The sequence below is a fragment of the Carlito syrichta genome, unplaced genomic scaffold (genome assembly GCF_000164805.1).
Source record: "Carlito syrichta isolate Samal-C Ts95f unplaced genomic scaffold, Tarsius_syrichta-2.0.1 Scaffold287933, whole genome shotgun sequence".
Classification (NCBI taxonomy): Eukaryota; Metazoa; Chordata; class Mammalia; order Primates; family Tarsiidae; genus Carlito; species Carlito syrichta.
Window position 1 is genome coordinate 161,021 of NW_007232029.1, and position 20,564 is coordinate 181,584.

The following is a 20,564-nucleotide window of genomic DNA, read 5'->3' on the forward strand; positions in this document are numbered from 1 at the left end:
GGGGGGGGGGGGGGGTGGTGGCTGCTATAACCAGTCCCACACAGCAAACAGCCTCCGTTGCACTACGGGCCTCCACAGCAGACTGCTGGTGTTTGCTACCAGCTGTTGACACTGTGGCTCTCGGTTCTGGCATGGAAATCCCCGGCTTCCTCCTCCACTCCAGCCGCTGTGGCACACCAGGTGTGGCGTCCAGCCATATCACTGGTTGCTGGTTTCTGACACCAGACACACACCATCGTCCATCATAGTGAATCATCTACGGACCCAGATGGGTGGAGAGAAGGGATGAGTCGAGAGAAAGGATCGGCAAAAGAGGAGTCACCCACTGCAGCCATTTTCCAGACAGAGATTCGCATTGCCCTGCCCATCTCTGAGTGGCCTCCACCCCACCTTGTTTCTAAGGTAACCTGCCAAAACAGGAGACAGAAGCTGCTCCCCTACGCTGAATCAGACACAAACAACCCAGTCCTCAGGCAGCAAGGCAGCAAACCCAGGGAACTGACCCAATCTATGAGTAAATATATCTGCCAGTAATGAGAGCAAAGCGAAGGGGCTAGAGATCAGAGCTGAAGAGACTTTAGACACTCAGGAAAGACTCCAGAGCTAGTCTGGTTACTTATTTTGATTTTTGATTTTATTGTTTTGACTATTTGTTTTGTTCACTTTTGTCTGTTTTTTGATTTAGACTACCTGTTGTGTTGGGGAAAAACACATCAAAAGGCATGATTTTATTGGACTGTCTTTATGTGATTACTGACATGCTTTAGGGAATTTTGTTTGTTTTTTACTCTTTTCTGGCCTTGTGTCTCTTTTCATTCGTTAGTTGGTATGTATGTCTGTTTTTCCTCTTACTCTTATCTCTCACCAACTTCCTCTAGATCCCCCCTTCTTCCATTATTCTCCTTTTTCTTACCTCCTTTTATTCCAGGGAGCAAACATAAACCCCACTGCATGGACAGATTGTAAGGCAGTGGGAAGTGGGTCCCAGTGTGCCCATACACCTGTTGGTGGATACTGGGATCTGCAGATAGATTCTGAATCATAGCTTCCCACTCAATTAAACCTCAAAACTGCAAAAAAGTACAGCCCCTAACTCACAATCCAGTCCCCAAAGTGAACAAAGCCAGAGGACCTGCATAAGGAAGAATAGGAAATAGAACAAAAAGAATTAAGTGTAACCCCACCTTACCTGAAAAACAGAATTAAAGAAGAGGAGGGAAAGGGTGAGAGAAAAATACACACAAATGAAGAAAAACAAATAGAAGAATACGGATCTCTCACGAGACCCATGGGAGGACAGACACTGAGAAAACTGATTTTGGAATACAAACAATGAAGAGCCTCTAGAATGACTGGTCTCAAACTACAAACCCAGATATCAAGATATTAATGGGGAGATTAAAAAGAATTGAGGAGAGACAAGAGGAAACTAGGAAGGTGTTGATAATTGAGATAACAGTGATAAAGAATAACTGTGAATGAAATAAATAACAAACTGATAAGCATGGAAAGCAGAATTAGTCAAGCAGAAGAAAGAATCACAGAGCTGAGGACCAAAATATAGAACTAAACCAAACTGTCAAAAACATAGAAGAGAAGCTTTAAAAGACAGAACAAAACCTTCAAGGATTGAGTGATTACTTCAGGAGACCGAACGTGAGAGTAATTGGACTTCCTGAGGCAGAAAGAGAGACAGAGACCACACTGGAACAAACTTTCCATGAGATCATTCAAGAAAACTTCCCTCATCTAATCAGTGATGTGAAAATTCAAACACAAGAGATTCAGAGAACCCCTGCAAGACAACAAATGAGAAGACTAACTCCTAGACACATAATCATTCACCTAAACAAAGTAGGTATAAAAGAAAAAATCCTAAAGGCAACAAGACAAAAAGGTCAGATTACCTACCAGGAATGACCAATTAGAATAGCAGCAGATTTATCTACAGAAACCCTTCAGACTAGAAGAGCTATCTTCAAAGTTCTAAAAAATAAACAATTTCAACCAAGAATAACCTACCCAGCCAAGCTAAGCTTCATCAGTGAGGGAGAAATAAAATCTTTCCCAGATATCCAATCCCTAAGAACTTATGCTGCCACCAGACCACCTCTACAAGAAACACTTAAGAAAATATTAAACCCAGAAGAAAAGTAAAAAAGAACAACAACATTCATCACAAGAGTATAGGAAAAAGATTAAAAACCCACATGAACCAACCTCCAAACCAAAAGAAAGACAACCAACAAACAGGAACAACAACAATAACTCTATAAGAACCTTATGATAGGGATCAACTCTCACATTTCAATAATTAGCCTGAATGTGAATGGACTAAATGCACCACTGAAAAGACATAGAATGGCAAAATGGATAAAATATCACCAGGCAGCAATATATTGCCTCCAAGAGACTCATCTCACTAGAAAGGACACTCACAGACTCAAAGTAAGAGGATGGGAAACAAAATTTCAGGCGAACGGAGCACAAAAGAAAGGAGGAGCTGCGATCTAAATTTCAGAGAAAATACCCTTTAAGCTATCAAAAAATTAAAAAATATACAGAAGGCCACTATATAATGATAAAAGGTTCAATCCATCAACAAGAAATATCCATCCTAAACATATATGCACCCAACACACAAGCTCCAACTTTCATAAAGCAGCTTCTAGGTAAACTCAAAAAAGGTATTGACTCTAACACTGTCATAGCTGGGGACTTTAATACCCCACTCACAACCCTAGACAGATCATCAGGACAAAAAAAATCAGCAACGAGATCTGGACTCTTGACCAAATGGACTTAATTGATACCTATAGAACACTCCACCCAATGACCACAGAATATACATTCTACTCATCACCACATGGAACGTACTCTAAGATTGACCACATACTTGGCCATAAATCAAGTATAAACAAATTTCAAAAGATTGAAATCTTGCCATGCACCTTCTGGACCACAGTGGAATAAAAATAAACATCAACACCAACAAGGGTCGCCCCAAACCCACAAAGCCATGGACACTAGGCAGCATGATGCTAAACAACTCCTGGGTCTATGATTAAATCAAAACAGAGATTTAAAGATACCTAGAAACAAATGAAAATTAAGAAACTTCTTACCAAAATCTCTGGGGTGCCATGAAAGCTGTAGTAAGAGGGGAATTCATATCCCTACAAAGGCATATGAAGAAAATGAAAGGATCACAAATTAACAGCCTAACAAGTCACCCAAGGAAGCTGGAAAAGCAAGACCACCAAAATCCTAACTTCAGCAGAAGAATCCAGATCACCAAAATAAAAGTCCAAATCCAGGACTTAGAAGACAAAAAGATAATACAAAAAAATCAGTGAAACAAAAAGCTGGTTCTTTGAAAGGAAAAACAATATTTATGGTCCCCTAGCTAGACTGACCAAGAAAAAGTGAGAAAAAGCCCAAATAAACACAATCAGAAACACAAAAGATGAAGTCACATGTGACCCTGAAGAAATACAAGAGATCATTAGAGACTACTATGTACACTTGTATGGAAACAAATTTGAAAACCTTAAGGAAATGGAGGACTTTCTGACATCACAAAACCTACCTTGGTTGAAACAAGAAGAAATCAAGACTCTAACAATAACAATCAAGGAAATTGACTATGTAATAAGCAACCTACCTACCAAAAAAAAAAAGCCCTGGACCAGATGGTTTTCCAATAGAATTCTATAAGACATTTAAGAAGGAGCTGATTCTAATCCCACTGAAAGTATTCCAGGTGATTGAGAAAGATGAAACTCTCCCCAAATCATTTTATGAAGCTAACATCACATTGATAGCCAAACCAGGTAAAGATCCAACAAAGAAAGAGAACTGCAGGCCAATATCTTTGATGAACATAGATGCTAAAATTCTCAACAAGATCCTAGCATACTGTATTCAACAACACATCTCAGAAATCATTCATCATGAGCAAGTAGGCTTCATCCCTGGGATGCAAGACTAGTTCAACATTTGTAAAACCATAAATGTAATTAAATACATCAAGAGACATAAAAAAAAAAAAAAACACCTCATGATTATATCATAGATGCAGAAAAAAAAGATCTGACAAAATCCAGGACCCCTCCTTGATAAAACCCTTGAACATCTAGGCATACATGGAACAAACCTCAAAATAGTAAAAGCGATTTATGAGAAACCCACAGCTAGCATACTCCTAAACAGACAAAAATTGGAACCATTTCTGAAAAATGGAACAAGACAAGGATGCCCACTCTCACCCCTCCTGTTCAATATAGTATTTGAAGTCCTGGCTAGAGCAAACAGAAGGCGATTAGGGATATCCAAATAGGAAAAGAGAAAGTCAAGTTATCTCTCTTTGCAGACAACACGATTGTATACCTTAAAAACCCAAGAGAATCTGGCAAAAACCTCCTTGCACTGATAAAGGACTTTGGCAAAGTCTCAGGGTATAAAATAAATGTGCAAAAGGCAACCGCATTTCTTTACACCAATAATAAACAAACAGAAACCCAAATAAAAAGCACAATCCCATTCACAATAGCAACAAAATAAAAAAAATGAAACACCTTGGCATCTTCCTTACCAGAGACCTGAAAGACCTTTACAATGAAAACTACAAAACACTGCTCAAAGAAATCAAAGATGACACAAACAAGTGGAAAAATATCCCATGCTCATGGATTGGAAGAATCAACATTGTGAAGATGTCCATCTCACCTAAGGCAATCTACAGATTTAATGCAATACCCATCAAATTATCAGCAACATTCTTCTCAGATCTAGAAAAAACAATACAGGAATTCATATGGAAACACAAATGTCCAAGAATAGCCAGCAAAAATAAACAAAGCAGGAGGTATCACACTACCAGACTTTAAACTTCACTATAAAGCTACAATAATCAAAACAGGCTGCTATTAGTTCAAGAACAGACATATAGACCCATGGAATAGAATTGAGATTCCAGAAGCAAATTCTCAACCAACTCATCTTCAACAATGCCTCCACCACCCACCACTGGGGAGAGGAGAACCTATTCAGTAAATGGTGCTGGGAAAACTGGCTGACCACATGCAGAAGATTCAAACAGGACCCCTATCTATCCCCTACATAATAATTAAGTCTAAATGGTTCAGAGAGCTAAATGTAAAACCTCAAATCATAAGAACTTTAGAAAATGCAGGACACACCCTTATGGAAGTTGGAACTGGCATCCAATTCCTGAGCAAAACCTGAAATAGATAGGCCATAAGAGATAAGATTGACAAGTGGAACCTCATTAAACTGTCAAGCTTCTGCAAAGCCAAAGAAACCATCAAGAGAGCAGGGAGACAGCCCACAGACTGGGAAAATGTCTTTGCCAACTCCATGTCTGACAAAGGCCTAACTCAAGGATCTACAAAGAATTCAAACATGCTGTAACGAAAAAAACAAACAACCCCATTACAAAGTGGGCAAAAGACATGAACAGATAAAGAAGACATACAAGTGGCCAACAGATACATGAAGAAATGTTCAACCTCACTAGTCATTAAGGAGATGCAAATTAAAACTACACTGAGATACCATCAAACTCCAGTCAGAATGTCCATTACCAAAACTCAAAAAGTAACAGATGTTGGAGAGGATGTGGTGAAAAGAGAACACTTCTGGACCTTTGGTGAGTGTGTAAACTAGTACAGCCTCTGTGGAAATCACTGTGGTGATTCCTAAAAGTTCTAAAACTCGACCTTCCATATGACCCCGCAATCCACCTACTGGGAATATACCCTGAAGAGCTCAAATCACTTTATGAAAAAGATACCTGCACACGTATGTTTATTGCAGCATTGTTCACAATAGCAAGATCATGGATCCAACCATGCTGTCCATCAAAAGAGGACTGGATTAAAAAAATGTAGTAATATACACAATGGAATTTTACGCAGCCATATAAAAGAACAAAATCATGAATTTCGCAGCAACCTGGATGGAATTAGAGTTTGTAATACTGAGTGATTTCTCAAAGAAACAAAGATCTGAGCATCACATGTTCTCACTCATAAGTGGATCTTGAACAACTACCGTAATACTATAAGAAAAGGATTGACAGTGGCGGGAAACTATGGCAGGGTGGGACAGGAAGGGTAAGGGAGGTGGGATTAACGATAGTCAATATTTGTCTGGGGAAAGGGGGCACACCTCATCAACAAGGGTATCTGCACAATGAATATTTGTATACCTAACCCTTTACTCTACAACTTTAAAATAAAAAATATATATTATAAAAAAAGAAAAGCAACCATAAATTTAATTATCTTTTATTTAGCCAAAGTTAATCAAATGGAGAAATTTTAAAGTTGTGAATCTTTGTATCTTAAAATAAAAGCATTCTATTTAGTTAATTTATTCCTATATAAATTTATTTTTGAAGAAAAGGTTAGGAAAATAAATAAAAGTTTCATAAACTTGATAGTTTATTGTATATTATATCTTTGAATTCAGCTATAATTAAAAGACATATTCCTTATTAGAATATTTTTCATACACAATGTTTGAGAATGCTATCCTAAAGCAACTACTATTAATTAGATGGATTCACAAAAAAGAAAAAAAAAAATCTGACTTTCAAACCAAATGTAATAATAAGTAGGATATCTTTAGGGTTAATTTTAAAGTCTTTTAGGGAATGTCACATTAATCATCTTGACAAATCTTACATGCTACGTTTTCAGATTTCCAGAATTATTTATTGATTCTTAGATGGTGACTTAGAAATGAATGTTGAAATAGCTCCCTAGGAGTTAAAGATCTTTCTTTCCCCCTTATGAATTCCAGACCATGCTTTGGTCATTCATTTGTCTGTTAATGTTATACTAGACTAATATATGCTGCAGTAATTAATGTCCACTTGAGCTATTGATACAATAACTATATGCCCTAGATTTTCTGAATGGATTTGCATTTTATCTAATGTATCCTTTGTCCTTTAAAGTGTAAGCATCCCCTCATACCATGAATCCTCATTTTGGGATCAGAAAATATAGTAAATGTCCCCTATAAAAACATCAATATTTCACCTGGGTAGGAACGATGACTGGTACTAGTAGTTTATGTTTGGTACTGGTAGTTTAATGGAGCTTCCTGTTAGCTTGCTTGCAACTTATGCATTAAAACTCTTTGCTTGACTGATGTACTCAGCAAGGAATCCAGAGCAGTATTAACATATGCATTGCTTAAACTTTATAGTTAAAATTAAAGCAGTATGTGGAGATGATCGTGGCTGTGATTCTGGAAATTAAATCAAACATAAATGAGATGTTCCAAACATAAAAGACTTTTGGGGGTTTATTATCAGAGTCAATTGTAAGTTTCTCCCTAAGGCTTTTTCTAGATGTCCTTTTTTTGAGTCAGGTTTCATGGCTCATTGCAGCCCAGAAAGCCTCAGCTTCTTGAGTAGCTGAGACTACAGGTGCCTGACACGCTGCGCTAATTTTTGATTTTTTTTATGCAGGGAGGAGGTATCGCTGTTTCCCAGACTGGTCTCAAACTCCTGGGCTCAAGCAATCCTCTCACCTTGGCCTCCCAAAGTGCAGGGATTAAAGGTGTGAGCCATAGCACTCTGCCTCCATTTCTGATCTTTTTTTTTTTTTTTTTGAGTTAGAGTCTCACTTTGTCACCCAGACTGGAGTGCAGTGGCCGCTCCCCGCCACCACAGCCTCAACCTGGTGGGCTCCGGTGATCCTTCTGCCTCAGCATTCCAAGTAGCTGGAACTACAGGCGCGTGCTACCACGCCCGGTTCATTTTGATTTATTGTAGAGATGAGGTCTCGTCAATTTGCCCAGGTGGGTCTCGAACCTGCGGGCATTCCCGATCTTAAAGCAGCACAGGTAAGTCCTGATCACTTGATACAATATCTCACATCTTTGACTCATCCCACCATCAGAGAAATAAAGGTAAACAAAACTTCCTTTTGAAAAGTAAAACGTTGTTACATGCCATAAAATGAACCTCTAAAGTATTAAAAATGAAGACTTTATACTGTTGGTTAGTAGGCATTTTCTCTCTTTTCATATACTAATTAAAAAAATAATGTTCAAGAATGCTAGCCCATATTGACCTTGTCTAACTCCATGGTTTACAAAAAGGAAAAAAGAAAAAAAAAACTGTATTGGAAATCCAACAGCATTTTTAAGTAGAATTTCTGTTGGATTGATTTTAGAACTGTTTAACTTAAAGAATTAGACACTATTTTTCAAAGTCCTGCATATTATGCCAAGAAGACAGAAATATTGGTCCATAGTAGGTTTTGAGATATATTCGCTGAATCAATGAAAGGGAATCATCTTAAGGAACTTCTACTGGAGTCTACAGACATTTTATCTTTGAATACATGGTGATGATTTATGACCCTTTAAGTGGATTTAAAGGCTTCTAATTGAGAGATCTGTTAGAGCACGAGTCTTCACTGTTCTGAAGCATTCACTTACCTCTTTAGGTGCATCAGCTTCAATAAATTCAGAATAAATCATCTTGGCTTTGGAAGCAATTTTTTCTGCATTTTCTGTTTTCTTGAAGTCTTCACAGGCAAGCCAGAACTCAACATTTTCTTCACTAAACTCTGATTTTAGAAATGTTCGAAAAGCATCTAGACCAGCTATAAAATATTTAAGAAAAAACTTTTGTATAATATCTTAAAGCGCAATATATATATTTAATATAATTAAATTATATTTAATTTATAATATGAATAAAATGAGTTCATTGTATAGTATGATCATTTACTGAATATTCAGTGGTAAAATGTTTATTATATTTATTATCTCCCTAAATATAACATTTGTATGCTTCATTTTCCAACTTATATAACTTTATTTTGGATTAGTAACAATAAACATAAAATATATATTCATTTTTATATTTCTACAATTAGCTCCATTAACAAAGAAAACCAATACATGTTCTTTCTATATCTGAGAAGTCTAGGAGTTATGTTCAGGAGAAGATCTTGATGGGCAAGATCTTCATAGGAAGCCCTGTGAACTTTGACTTTTAGATCTATTACTCTAAACTCAGAAGAGTTTAATGATGTTATCCAACTTCAGTTACGAATATCGTTGCTGCTATGAGTTGATGAGGAAACACAATTTGATATTAAGGGGTTAAACTGTGTTTGTTTGTTAAAGCAAAGGAGAAAAAACTGGCATGTTTTAGTTTTGGGCCAACATACTCATGTAGGCCAAGTTTAATCTCGAAACCAAGAAAGTAACTGGCAAGATATTTGGTGTGAATGTTTCTCCTCTTTATGTGGTGATAAGCAATTTTTAATTCCATAGGGCAAATAAGTAGGATTTTCCCCAGTGTGGCCTTAAGCAAAACACTGATGTTTCCATTTCCCTCCTATTACCTACCTGTCCATGATGCTTTCCTCCTGCTTCGGGGTATTCTCCTGAGCATGTATTTCCCCAGATACTTAGACCAGGAACTGTACATGAGCCCAGGTACTTGCAGGCTCATTTACTTTGACTTAATTATGACATGCATCTTTTAAATTTAATAACACAGGCAGGGCTTGTAATCTGTGATTCCCATGTCTCACCTCTCCCCTTTTTCTTAGTTGTAGCTAAATCTACACCTTTCTTTCTTGTTCTTATAGATACTTGAGTTTGTGACCATCTGTTTAGACCTCTTCTCCACTTTCCTCAGCAAAATGTGCCATGAATTACATTTTGGTGTACCCAGAGCTCGTTTGATATGGTAATTCTTGTTAAATACTTGAGGGCTGAGTATGGTTAAGAATGTGCCTGTAGTTAGATAGCAGGTAAGAAAGACCAGCATCAGATTCCCACTGTGGGCAAAACTAAGCCAGTAGGTTAAGATCATGTTATTCAGCTTCACATCTGTGTGTAAGTGAGCCTGTGTATCTCTCTGAAAAGGAAAACATACATCAGTGCTTTTGCCACTCAGATGAATTTGCCTTCCAAAACGTTCGTGGTTTTCTCCTCCACCTGCTGGAGGGCCCCTTTTGCATGTTCTCAAAACAACTGCTCCCTTCCTGCAGGCTGACAGAGTTAATCCTTTAAGTTCCAAAGTAGGGGAGAAATACGTTTATGGAGAACCAGGGGACAGGCAAAATTGACTAGAGAAATAGAAAACATAAGAGAACAGTAAATGAAAAGGGTCTTAAGTCAGTTGTTTATAAGTTGCTGCAGGTAGAAAGCAAAAGTGAAGTTTAGTGAGAGAAAATAGAAAAGAGCTTTCTGAAGCAGAATTAAAGTGTACCAAAACTCTGAAATAAAAATAGATTTAACAGTATGTTTTTAATTTATTTGAAATAAAATTGAAATAACAAGTCATTGTGAAAGGTTATCAGGCACCGATTATAATTCGTGGTCGAAATATTGGAGAATGCGGATGTCTTTAATATGTGTGCACTATATAAAAATTCAATTAACTGCACGTTTCTTGCATTTAAAAATACGTCCAAGAAGCTTCTGTGACATAAATTTAGGTTATAAAAATCCTCTTAGTAACACTCATTTAAAATTTTTCCTGAATTCAGTCCAAACAATGATGAATTTGAGCGGTCTAAACAGAATCTATGTTAAAATATATTTTATACGGAGGATAAAATATACTTTAACAATACTGAAGGAATATTATAACTTCATGCCTGGCAAAATTTTGCATGTGCGTCATCAAGGCATGTGGGGCTTTTCTCTGTGCATATTTTCTAAATACATCCAAGAGAGATGGAAGTTAGAGATCAAGAAGGAATTATTTCTTCAGGAGGGCTCCTCTAAGCTAACAATTAATGATTAATGTCATCTTTCTTCCTCCCATAGCTTGGTTTAGGACAAAATGGAACAAAACAACAACTCAAATAACTAAAACTTCGGCGAGTTATCTCTGTCTTAGATGTGATATTGTATTGACCTACTCTGCTATTTTATACATGCAGTTTGAATGTTCTAAAGGTGCTAAATGATTTTGGAGTAATATGCTACATACAATTAGAATCATTATCTGAAGGCACTCTCCACAGGATGGCCTGGCTACTGGCTAGAGACAACAGGTGAAATAAATGAATAAGTGAAATAAATAAATAAATAAGTGAAATAAATCATAGAAGGTGAAAATTATGCTAATGCCTACATTCAGTATGCAAAGTATATTTGCAAATCAACAAAAACAATTAGGTAATTTGTTGAGTTACTTATCTGTTTAGAGGATTAAAAGCATGCATGCTATTGCTATGTCTCTGGTATTATAAAAAGCAAAAATAAATAGTTGTTCAGATGAATCTATGATTATTTCTGTTTCATGTGGACATGAAAAATAGAATCCCAGGGGGAAGGCAAATGAAAGAAGTTGTTATCTAACACTCTCCTTCCTCTCTTCTATGGTGCTGTACTGTACATCTCATCTACTCTGGAGCCCGCTTAGTCACAACCCACAGATAATTTGGTGAGGCTCTTAGCAAACTTGATCTGTCCCATTGGATATACACATTTAAGGAAAAAAGATATATACCATCCAACACTTACAAAAATGTAATTCTGTATCCTTCATATCTTTAGGATATGTCCTTAGGTAAAATTTGGGAGTTATGTAGATTATATTCATACTTTATGATTATGTTCAAACTTTAGAAACTAGTCATATAAGAATAATAAACTTAGAGTATCTAAATTTCTCTAATTCAATCTAACTTTATACCTAAGTAAGTAGCTGTAAAAAATTTGTTCAGCTTTATTGTTTTAAACTCTTCTAATATTCTGTTTTTTTGCTTTAAAAATCTAAAATAAAAGTGTCATTTGATTTGTGCGAATAATATTACATTGTAAACATTTTTAATGTATTTTTCTACAGTATCATTCCTCCCCCCCTTTAGGTAAGACAGAACTGCTTCAAAGCAGAATATTTATAGAGCAAAAGAAGTTCTAGATACAGAGGTAAGCGACTGTTTTCTATATAACTATTTTGTATCAAAAAGTAGGATTTTATTTGTAATTAGCCAAAATTTTTTTATTGAACCATCCTATTAACTATAAATGCATATTCACATGAATATATTAATATACACACACTCATTTAAATGTTTTTTCAAGTTTGCTAAAAATGAGAATAACTCAGTTGAAATAAGTACTTTAAAATACTTTTTTGTTTTGGCCTACATGGCATGTTTAACAAGTGATTTGTTTAAATTTTCACTTTTTATTTTTGTTTTATTTTTATTTTTGAGTTGGAGTCTCATTCTGTCGCCCAGGTTGGAGTGCAGTGGCATACTCATGGCCACTCCAGTGTACCCCTGCTGGGCTCCATGAGCCTTCCACCTCAGTCTTCCAAGTAGCTGGAACTACAGGCATTCACTACCATGCCTGGCTAATTTTTGATTGATTGTAGAGACAAGGTCTTGCCAAGTTGCCTGGCTGGTCTGGAACCCACGGGGCTCAGGCAATCCACTCGTCTCAGGCCCCCAAAACAATTTGTGAAACGGAAAACTCTTCACTTGTTATTTGGAATTTTCTGTTTGTTTTAATGCATGGAGTTTCTATAAACTTATTTAGACTCAACCTAATTTCATTCAGACTTTAAACTTTTATGCATTTATTAGGAATTGTATACTTCAAATATTGAGCAAAATCATGCTATGTAACATGACAATGACTTTAGGAATTTAATTATTTTCATTGAATTATTGTATTTTTTAAACTTATTACTCGTTGCATCCTACCTTGGTTGGCTAAGAGAGTGTCCATATTTTCAGGCCATGTCACTGCTTCTGTGGTTGATGACCTGTAGAAACAACATCTACCCTTGACAATAGCATTGTGATCTTTTTCTTTTATAACAAATCATAACATTTGAGTTATGTGTATTTGTTGAATTAGATCATTCAATAGAGCTTTGTGCTGGTAATCAAACAGCAAAAGGTCAAACAATTATATGATGGTGTTCCACAGTGGATAACTATAGCAAAATAGAGTGAGATATAGCGTGGCATCAGTAAATTATTTATTAATCTAGCTGACAGTGGTAATAATATTTGCAAATCCTCAAATTCTAATATAGGTATATGAAAGATATTGATTCTGTAGAGCAATAGTGAACTTATTTTCAACTATGAATATATTAATTGTTAATTTATTTGGCATGATTATAGACTATATGGTCTAAAGTTATTACGGCAATGATGATGAATAAACTATTTTCTATGTTTTAATAGAATAAAAATTACGCAACTCTAAAAAGTTAAAAAAAGTTTTAAGGTTTTCTAACGTGATAATCTTGAGAACATTTGTTCATAGTATTTCGGAACTCTTTACCCCACTCTGAAACAAACTTTATTTCTCCTTAGACTAGTATACTTCTAGTTCTGGGCTGATTTATTTAAATCTAGGAATCTGTCAAGACAGAGTAATATCTTTTCCAAAGCAGTCAAAAATTTATAGACTTAAGTCTTCTGAAGAAGGTATACTTTTGGGGATGTGATATAGAAATAATAAATCAAGTTTAAGATGCAAACTTTCTGAGATGCAAATTTATCATGTATTATTCCCCTTAATAAACAAATATCTTGACGAAATAAGCCCCCATGTATAGAAAGCACCTGCTTCCCAGAAAAAAATACATTATCTAGCTGTGATGTGCAAATGACTTAGTTAGAAAAAGGGAGGGATGGCCCAATTTAAAGTTTCTATTAAAATTATTGATAACAAAATAAAGAAAATCATATCTAGTCATTATACAACATTGCAGTTTCACATCAAGGTGACTAATCTTAAATACACTAGTGTGAAGTGATCCATATGCTTTTATATTTTATTACTTCCTGTAATGTGCTGCAGTTTTTATAATTTTTGTGAGGGTTGATTGTACTTCCTACTGCTGATGTAATTATAGTTATATTTTCAGATAGTAATAACTACCCCTATTGAGGATACAGAGAGGGGACTATGTGACTAAGACCTCATTTTGCTATTTTTGCATTTTCCATCACAAATTTCCATCCCCAGTTGTAGGCAACTGACTTTCTTCTCTTTCATAATTTCTAAATTTTGGTAACACAAGATTACATGTAATATCATCTTGAAGCGATGGATTTTGTTCAAATGGACATTTAAAAAATTGGGGCTGTTTGGTTTCCATCATTCACAAATGGAGGATGAGAACAAATCCTAGGTTTAATTTTTCTTTGAAGAGCTTTTGTGCACTATATAACTTATTACTTGAATAAGTTTATGGTATATTTCATCTAACACAAATATGAGTTCTTGTATAAATTTTAAATTAATCATATTGTAACTTAAAATGCACATGTTTAAAAATATTTCTATTTGCATACTCAAATTGGTGGATAACGGGGATTTCAAGTTAAATTCTCTTTAGAATCTGTGGAACACATGCTGATGAATAAGTGAGAAAGGAACCTGACTACACAAATCACTCATTTTGAATGAAAAACAGCCATCCAGGAAAAATGTTGAGATATAGAATCTAGACAAATTTATTCAAGAATGAATATCCACATCCCCATTAAGATGTAAGTTCTCTGATGACAGGATTAAATGCTATTTTTGAGCACTGAAAACAGTGTGTTTCATCTAAAAAACAAATAAACAATGGGTGATCAGTCTCCAAATAATAACATGCATTAAAGCCTTCAGCAGAAGAGGAGCAATGGCTACCAAGCTGCTGATAGATTACAGTGATAAAAAAGTTATTGAGCCTGGAGCAATGGTTCATGCCTGTAATTCCAGTATTTTGAGAGGCCAGGGTGGGAGAATTGCTTAAGCCCAGGAGTTTGAGACCAGCCTGGGCTATGTAGTGAGACCTTATCTTTACAAAAAAACAAATTAGCTATTTGTGGTGGTGTATGCATGTAGTCCCAGCTACTCAGGAGGCTGAGGTGGAAAAAAATCACCTGAGTATGGGAGGTCAAGGCTCCTGTGGATTGTGATTGTTCTACTGCCCTCCAGCCTGAGCAACAGAATAAGACAACGTCTTAAAAAAAAAGAAAGTTATTGAAAGCTGTAGCTAAATTGTATTAGTGTCAAATACCTAGGATGTTCTGGGAAAGGGAAGAGGAAAATCGATGTGAAAACATCTCTGGAAAGCAACAGACCACGATGGGCCTCACTCAACCATGAGGTATGTGAGGTTGGAGAGAATAGACAATATCTATTCTGGAAGGCATCAGGACAAATCATGTTCTTTAGGGAGAGTCAGGTTTTTGTTAAGCCAAAAGCAAAAGGAATATTCCATGAAGAGATTTTTGGATATAAAGGAGTGTTTGTAGAATGAAAGTGTCCAAATAAATGGTGGCTATTCTTATTGTTTTCATTAATGTGGGCAAATAGTGGTAAAAAATGAATGAAGAAAGCAAAGTCTTGGAGAAGCTATAGAACCAAGAATAAAGAAAACATTTCTAGTGTTTTGAATTACAGAGAGATAGTAAAATATTGCAGATAGTTTATAGATACAGATATGGGATATTATAGATATACTAGGAAATTCTAGTATTAATTAAGGTCTACAAAATGTTAACATTCCTATAAATAAAAAAATATGCCCTTTAGTTTTCTGAAGGAGCATTGCTGTGTAATAATGCCTGGAGTGCCCTCAGCTCACTATTTTCTAGTCTATTTCTCACTCAGAAGGTTCAATTTTGACTATATGATATGATGAAAGGGTAGGGGTAACTAAACATTTCTTTTTTTAAATTAGAGGAAATGTAACTATTTAAAGAAATAATGCCTTTTCATTGCTATTTAAATTAATATAATTTTGAGTTTCTTGTATATTTGTAATTCTGTGGAAGAGCAGGCTATTGGTATTCATGAATAAACAGAAAGAATACAATAGCACTAAAAATGACAATGTATTAAAAAATGTTCAATGTATATCATATCTTTCTTTTTCTTTTCTTTTTTTTTTGAATTGGAGTCTCACTATGTTGCTCAGGCTCAGGTGACCCTTCTGCTTCGGTCTTCCAAGTAGTTGAAACTACAGGCATGCACCACCCACGCCTGGCTAATTTTTCTTGTTTTATTGTAGAGACGAGGTCTTGCCAAGTTACCCAGTCTGGTCTTGAACCCCTGGGCTCAGCAATCCTCTGCCTCCACCTCCCAAAGTGCTGGGATTACAGGCATGAACTACCGTGTCCAGCTACCACATTTTTTTCATAAATGGACATGTACTAAGCATGTTATATACTTTACCTTATTAAATCTTGAAAATAGCAGTCCTCCCATATTACCAATGAATAAAGAGGCTCAGAAATGCTAATAAGTACAATATCCCATAGACAGAAATGGGCAGAGTTAGGACTGAAATACAGCGTGTCTGCTTATAATCCCAATTTTTATACTTCTTTTTATAAAATGGAAGAATTAATATATTTATGCTTATACATTATTCATGTTTTGGAGCAGTTATAATAACTACCTGGAGAGTTGTTTTTCTGCAAAAGAGTTTTTGTCATATTTCACCCAAAAACTTCCTCTAAATAATAGTTAATTTGGGGTAACTGGCTACTCATAGAGACTTTATACAAGACAGAGATTCTTAAAGCTTGTACATTATGAAATAAAGACAGGCCATTTTTTATGTTAGGTAAGAGTGAAAAATATAATTTTGTGTTAAATAATGCAACTAGAAAATGTTAAGAAAGAAAATCTATTGAATAAATAGAATAAAAACAAGGGTGACTGATTTCAAAGTGTACTGACTTGGTTGACTTGGTGTGTGTTACCCAAAATAGATGGACAATGTGCCACTTTCTTATTTGTCTTTCATCTTTTTATTTGAATTTCAGTTACAACTTTAGCGGAGATTTTGACTGGCTCTTCTAATTGATGTTTATTTTTTGTAAAATTGTAATGCATAATCAGGGTAACTTTGTGTGTGTGTGTGATTTGCCATGAAAATTCGTTATGTATCTGGAACCCAAATCATACTTTGTATTTCATGTGGTTTTGGCTGATTTCCTTTCTGTTTTCTTCATTAAACGGGTGCCATAAAGGCCTGCAGTATCCATATTATATGTCCAGAGAAGAGCCAGGCCAGATGGGAACTGCATGAAAGCTACCAGTTATCTTGCTAATTGTGCCAGCTAGAACCAGTTGTATTGCATTAAAAAATGTGAAATCCAACAACTTAGCTGTTCACAGTCAATTAGCAGTGTGCTGGAGAATGGAAAATTCAAGCAAGGAGCCCATGTGCTCCAGGAAGTGACAGCTGCTTCCTTACCCAGCATTTAATATCTATGTAAAAATTTCTCCATAAATATTGTGATAATGATTTTTGCAAGGATCCTGTATGTGTTATATCTCTAAATCATTTCATAATTTTGAAAAGCATCGCATAAAGAGAGCTCAAGTGGGCTTTTTTTTCCCACTTTGTAACCATTCTTTGGAACATATCAATAATTAATTGCAAAAGAAGACACAAATTGTTGACATATTTAGACAAAAAGAAATTAACAGAAAAAGAAGAAAAAAATAAATCAGGAAGAAAGACAACAATCAATAGATTTATCATAAATGAAGAAAACAAAACATCCAGACTAATGAAGAGTCAAGTGTTTCATTGGTATATTTTCTGAGATAAAAATAGCTGTAAACAGCAACTCACTTCACTGGCATTTTTCGTTCCACTGACTGTCACAGATGATGCCGAATTTTTCTGACTGATCTTCAAGCTGAAGGTAATGTGACAGCAGGAACATTACAATTAGTATGCAAATAACTATCCCCTGGGCTACAAATTGGCATTCTTTAAATCACTCTATTCTCAACTTTTTTCATTTTGTTGTTAACTTTTCATTGGTCAAAACACTTAAACTTCTAAGTAACAAGTAACTTTTAGTACACGGAACATTTCTTGAGTCTGTGGCATAATTGAAATAAATTACATTTGAAAGTTTTTTTTCTAAGATTTATACACAGTTTACAAGACAATAATTGTTCGCATGAGCTTAAATCAATATATATATTATGATATATGTATTTAAAAATATATATTTAAAATTTACCTTAAGGTATTTGATCTATCTAAAAGATCATTTTGTTTTCCTTATTTTTGATTTTTTCAGAAAGCATGTGGAAATCTCTACTTTTAATATACATTTTCAACAACTGTGTATAATTTACTATTTAAAAATTTTTATTTATGTACTGAAATATTCTAGTACAAGATATTACATTTTCTTTGAAATTTATGCAGTTTTTATACTTCAGTAACAAGTATGTTTCTATCTGTGACTTTCTAATCATGAATCTCTTGTTATTTGATGCCAGTATTTCTTCATGCAATGCTGATATTTAAGGTAATGATGCTAATATATTTATCAAAATAAAGTTCATATATTGGCACTTATAATTCTAGTCAAAGTTTTATAATCCCATGCTTTGACAAGCTTTGACAGAGTTCTTTGGTAGTAAAATTCTACCAGTATGTATTTTTGATTCTGAATGTCAATTAAACACATTTGAAAAATTGATGACTTTCAGGGTAGAAGAAAGAAAGGAATCAGAAGAAAGCAAAAAGTCTACTTCTTTCCTATTTAGTATCGAAGTATCTCCATTTGGTTGATCTATAAAAATGCCTTATATGTGAGGAAAAAGAAATGACCTAAAAAGTCAGTGTATCATTAAGAAGGGAAGTCATCAATTAGTTCAATTCATTTTGTTAATTCAAGCACCATTAAGTAATGTTCCTTATGATAAGCAAGAACTGAATCATTAAACATATTTTGACTTTTTGTTTTGCTGAGGGGAGAAAATGAAGTACTAACTTTATAATATATGTTTGAAAATAGTACATTTTGGAAAAGTGTCAATATTTAAAGACAGTCTTAGTAAAAACCATGCAAAATCTTTAAGGAATGAGAGCCAGTAATAGGCTTATTTTACATTAAAACTGTAACACAAAGATTTAAGTTTGTTTTGAGTTTAATCCGATTGCAAGCTAGCTCTTTCTCATAAGTCCTTCCATAAACCACAATTATTATTTGTTTAGGGTGTACTTTCCATTTCTTTCAGTCTTTTCTTTTTTCAGAAGAGAAACTAAGAATTGGCTTTTGTTTACCAAAATGAAGTCTTAAAAATAAAATGAGCAGGTAAAGAAGTAAGCTTTTTTCTTAGACTAAATTATTCTTTGTAGTGTTGAACACACCTTGATGAAAGATTGCCATATAAAGATACCATAGAGACATGTGCACAGCACCAGCTTTGAGTGCAATGAAACTGAGGCTTCACTCTCAGAACTTATGCCCAGTGTGGTAGGCTGAAGAGTGCCATTTTTCCTTCAAAGATGTCTTTGTCTATTGCCTGGAAAGTGTGTTTATATTACCTTACATGACAAAAAAGATGTTGATTATTCTGGATTTTCCTGTTGTGCCGTGTAATTACAAAGGACATTTTAAGAGGGGAGGCAGGAGTGTTAAAGTCAGTAATAGGAAATGTGAGGGTGGAAACAAGAGGTTGGAGTGATATGAGAAAGGTGCCAAGAGCCAAGGAATGCAGGTGGCCTGTAGAAGCTGAAAAAGGCAGGAAAAGGGATTATCTCCTCAAAGCCTCCAAAAGCAGCCAGCCCTGCCAACACCTTCATTTTAGCCCGGTGAGACTAATTTTAGACTTCTGGTTCCTGAACTCTAAAATAGTATATTTGTGTTGTTTTAAGCCACTAAGTTTGAGTTACAACAATAGAAAACCAGCACATCCAGAAATTCTCATCTTTAAAAGCTTGCTTAAAAGAAGATAGGAAAGTAACAAAATAGGCATAAATTTTGAGATCAAAGTAGTGAGTTCATATGTAAATGTGGTCTCTTCATGATTTTGACCTTCTGAGCCTCTTTGTGACTAAAGTGGAGATAGTACCTATCTCATAATATTACTGTGTGAAACTAGAATAAAATATACTTAGTTAATACACCTTACATAGAGTTATTTTATATATGTTTATTTTATTTTCTTTTCCCTTATTTGACATTCACAGAACCATGGTATGAGAGATCTTATGGACAAGACTGTCATCATGCAATCAACAGGGATTTTTGTGCAAAGACTTGAAACTTATTCTACAATTTTTTTGAGTACTTACATTGTATAAGGTATCATAGATAGGTGGTATAGGAATACAACATTTAAATCAGATAGTAAAAACAATTAGTAATTTTGAAGAAATGACACTATGAGATTGTATGTGGAATGAATTGGAAGACTGAGAATAAAAGCAAATGGGAGAGTTAAAGATTATGTTTTACTCTGTAAATATATGTAATTTTTATTTGTTAACCCCCAAAATTAATTCATTCATTAATTTAAAAAGTAAAGTAGAATTGTCAGAAAATTTATTTTTATTTTCAGCTTATAGATTGAATAAATGATACAAATTATACTTATAAACCACATGTTAGATCCACAATGCTTTTGGGAAATAAATATTGCAGTCAATTTTTTTGTCTAAAAAGTAATACAGTTCTTTGTCCTTTATGTGTAATAAAAAGTTTAAGCCGGGCTCGGTGGCTCAGTCTGTAATTCCGCGCCTTTGGGAGGCTGAGGTGAGT

At 34.9% G+C, this 20,564-nt stretch overlaps 1 protein-coding gene across 1 annotated transcript in view; it reads right to left on the reverse strand.

Moving 5' to 3' along the window:
• RGS21 (regulator of G protein signaling 21) overlaps positions 1-17,640 on the reverse strand; it is a 29,038-nt gene extending 11,398 nt beyond the window's left edge. The window contains exons 1-3 of the mRNA XM_008053160.1: positions 17,630-17,640; positions 12,729-12,805; positions 8,482-8,648 (exon numbers count right to left, since the gene is read on the reverse strand). Of these exons, the coding sequence (XP_008051351.1) occupies positions 8,482-8,648; positions 12,729-12,805; positions 17,630-17,640 (255 nt within the window). The remainder of the gene's footprint in view (positions 1-8,481; positions 8,649-12,728; positions 12,806-17,629) is intronic.
• Positions 17,641-20,564: the final 2,924 nt, after the last annotated feature.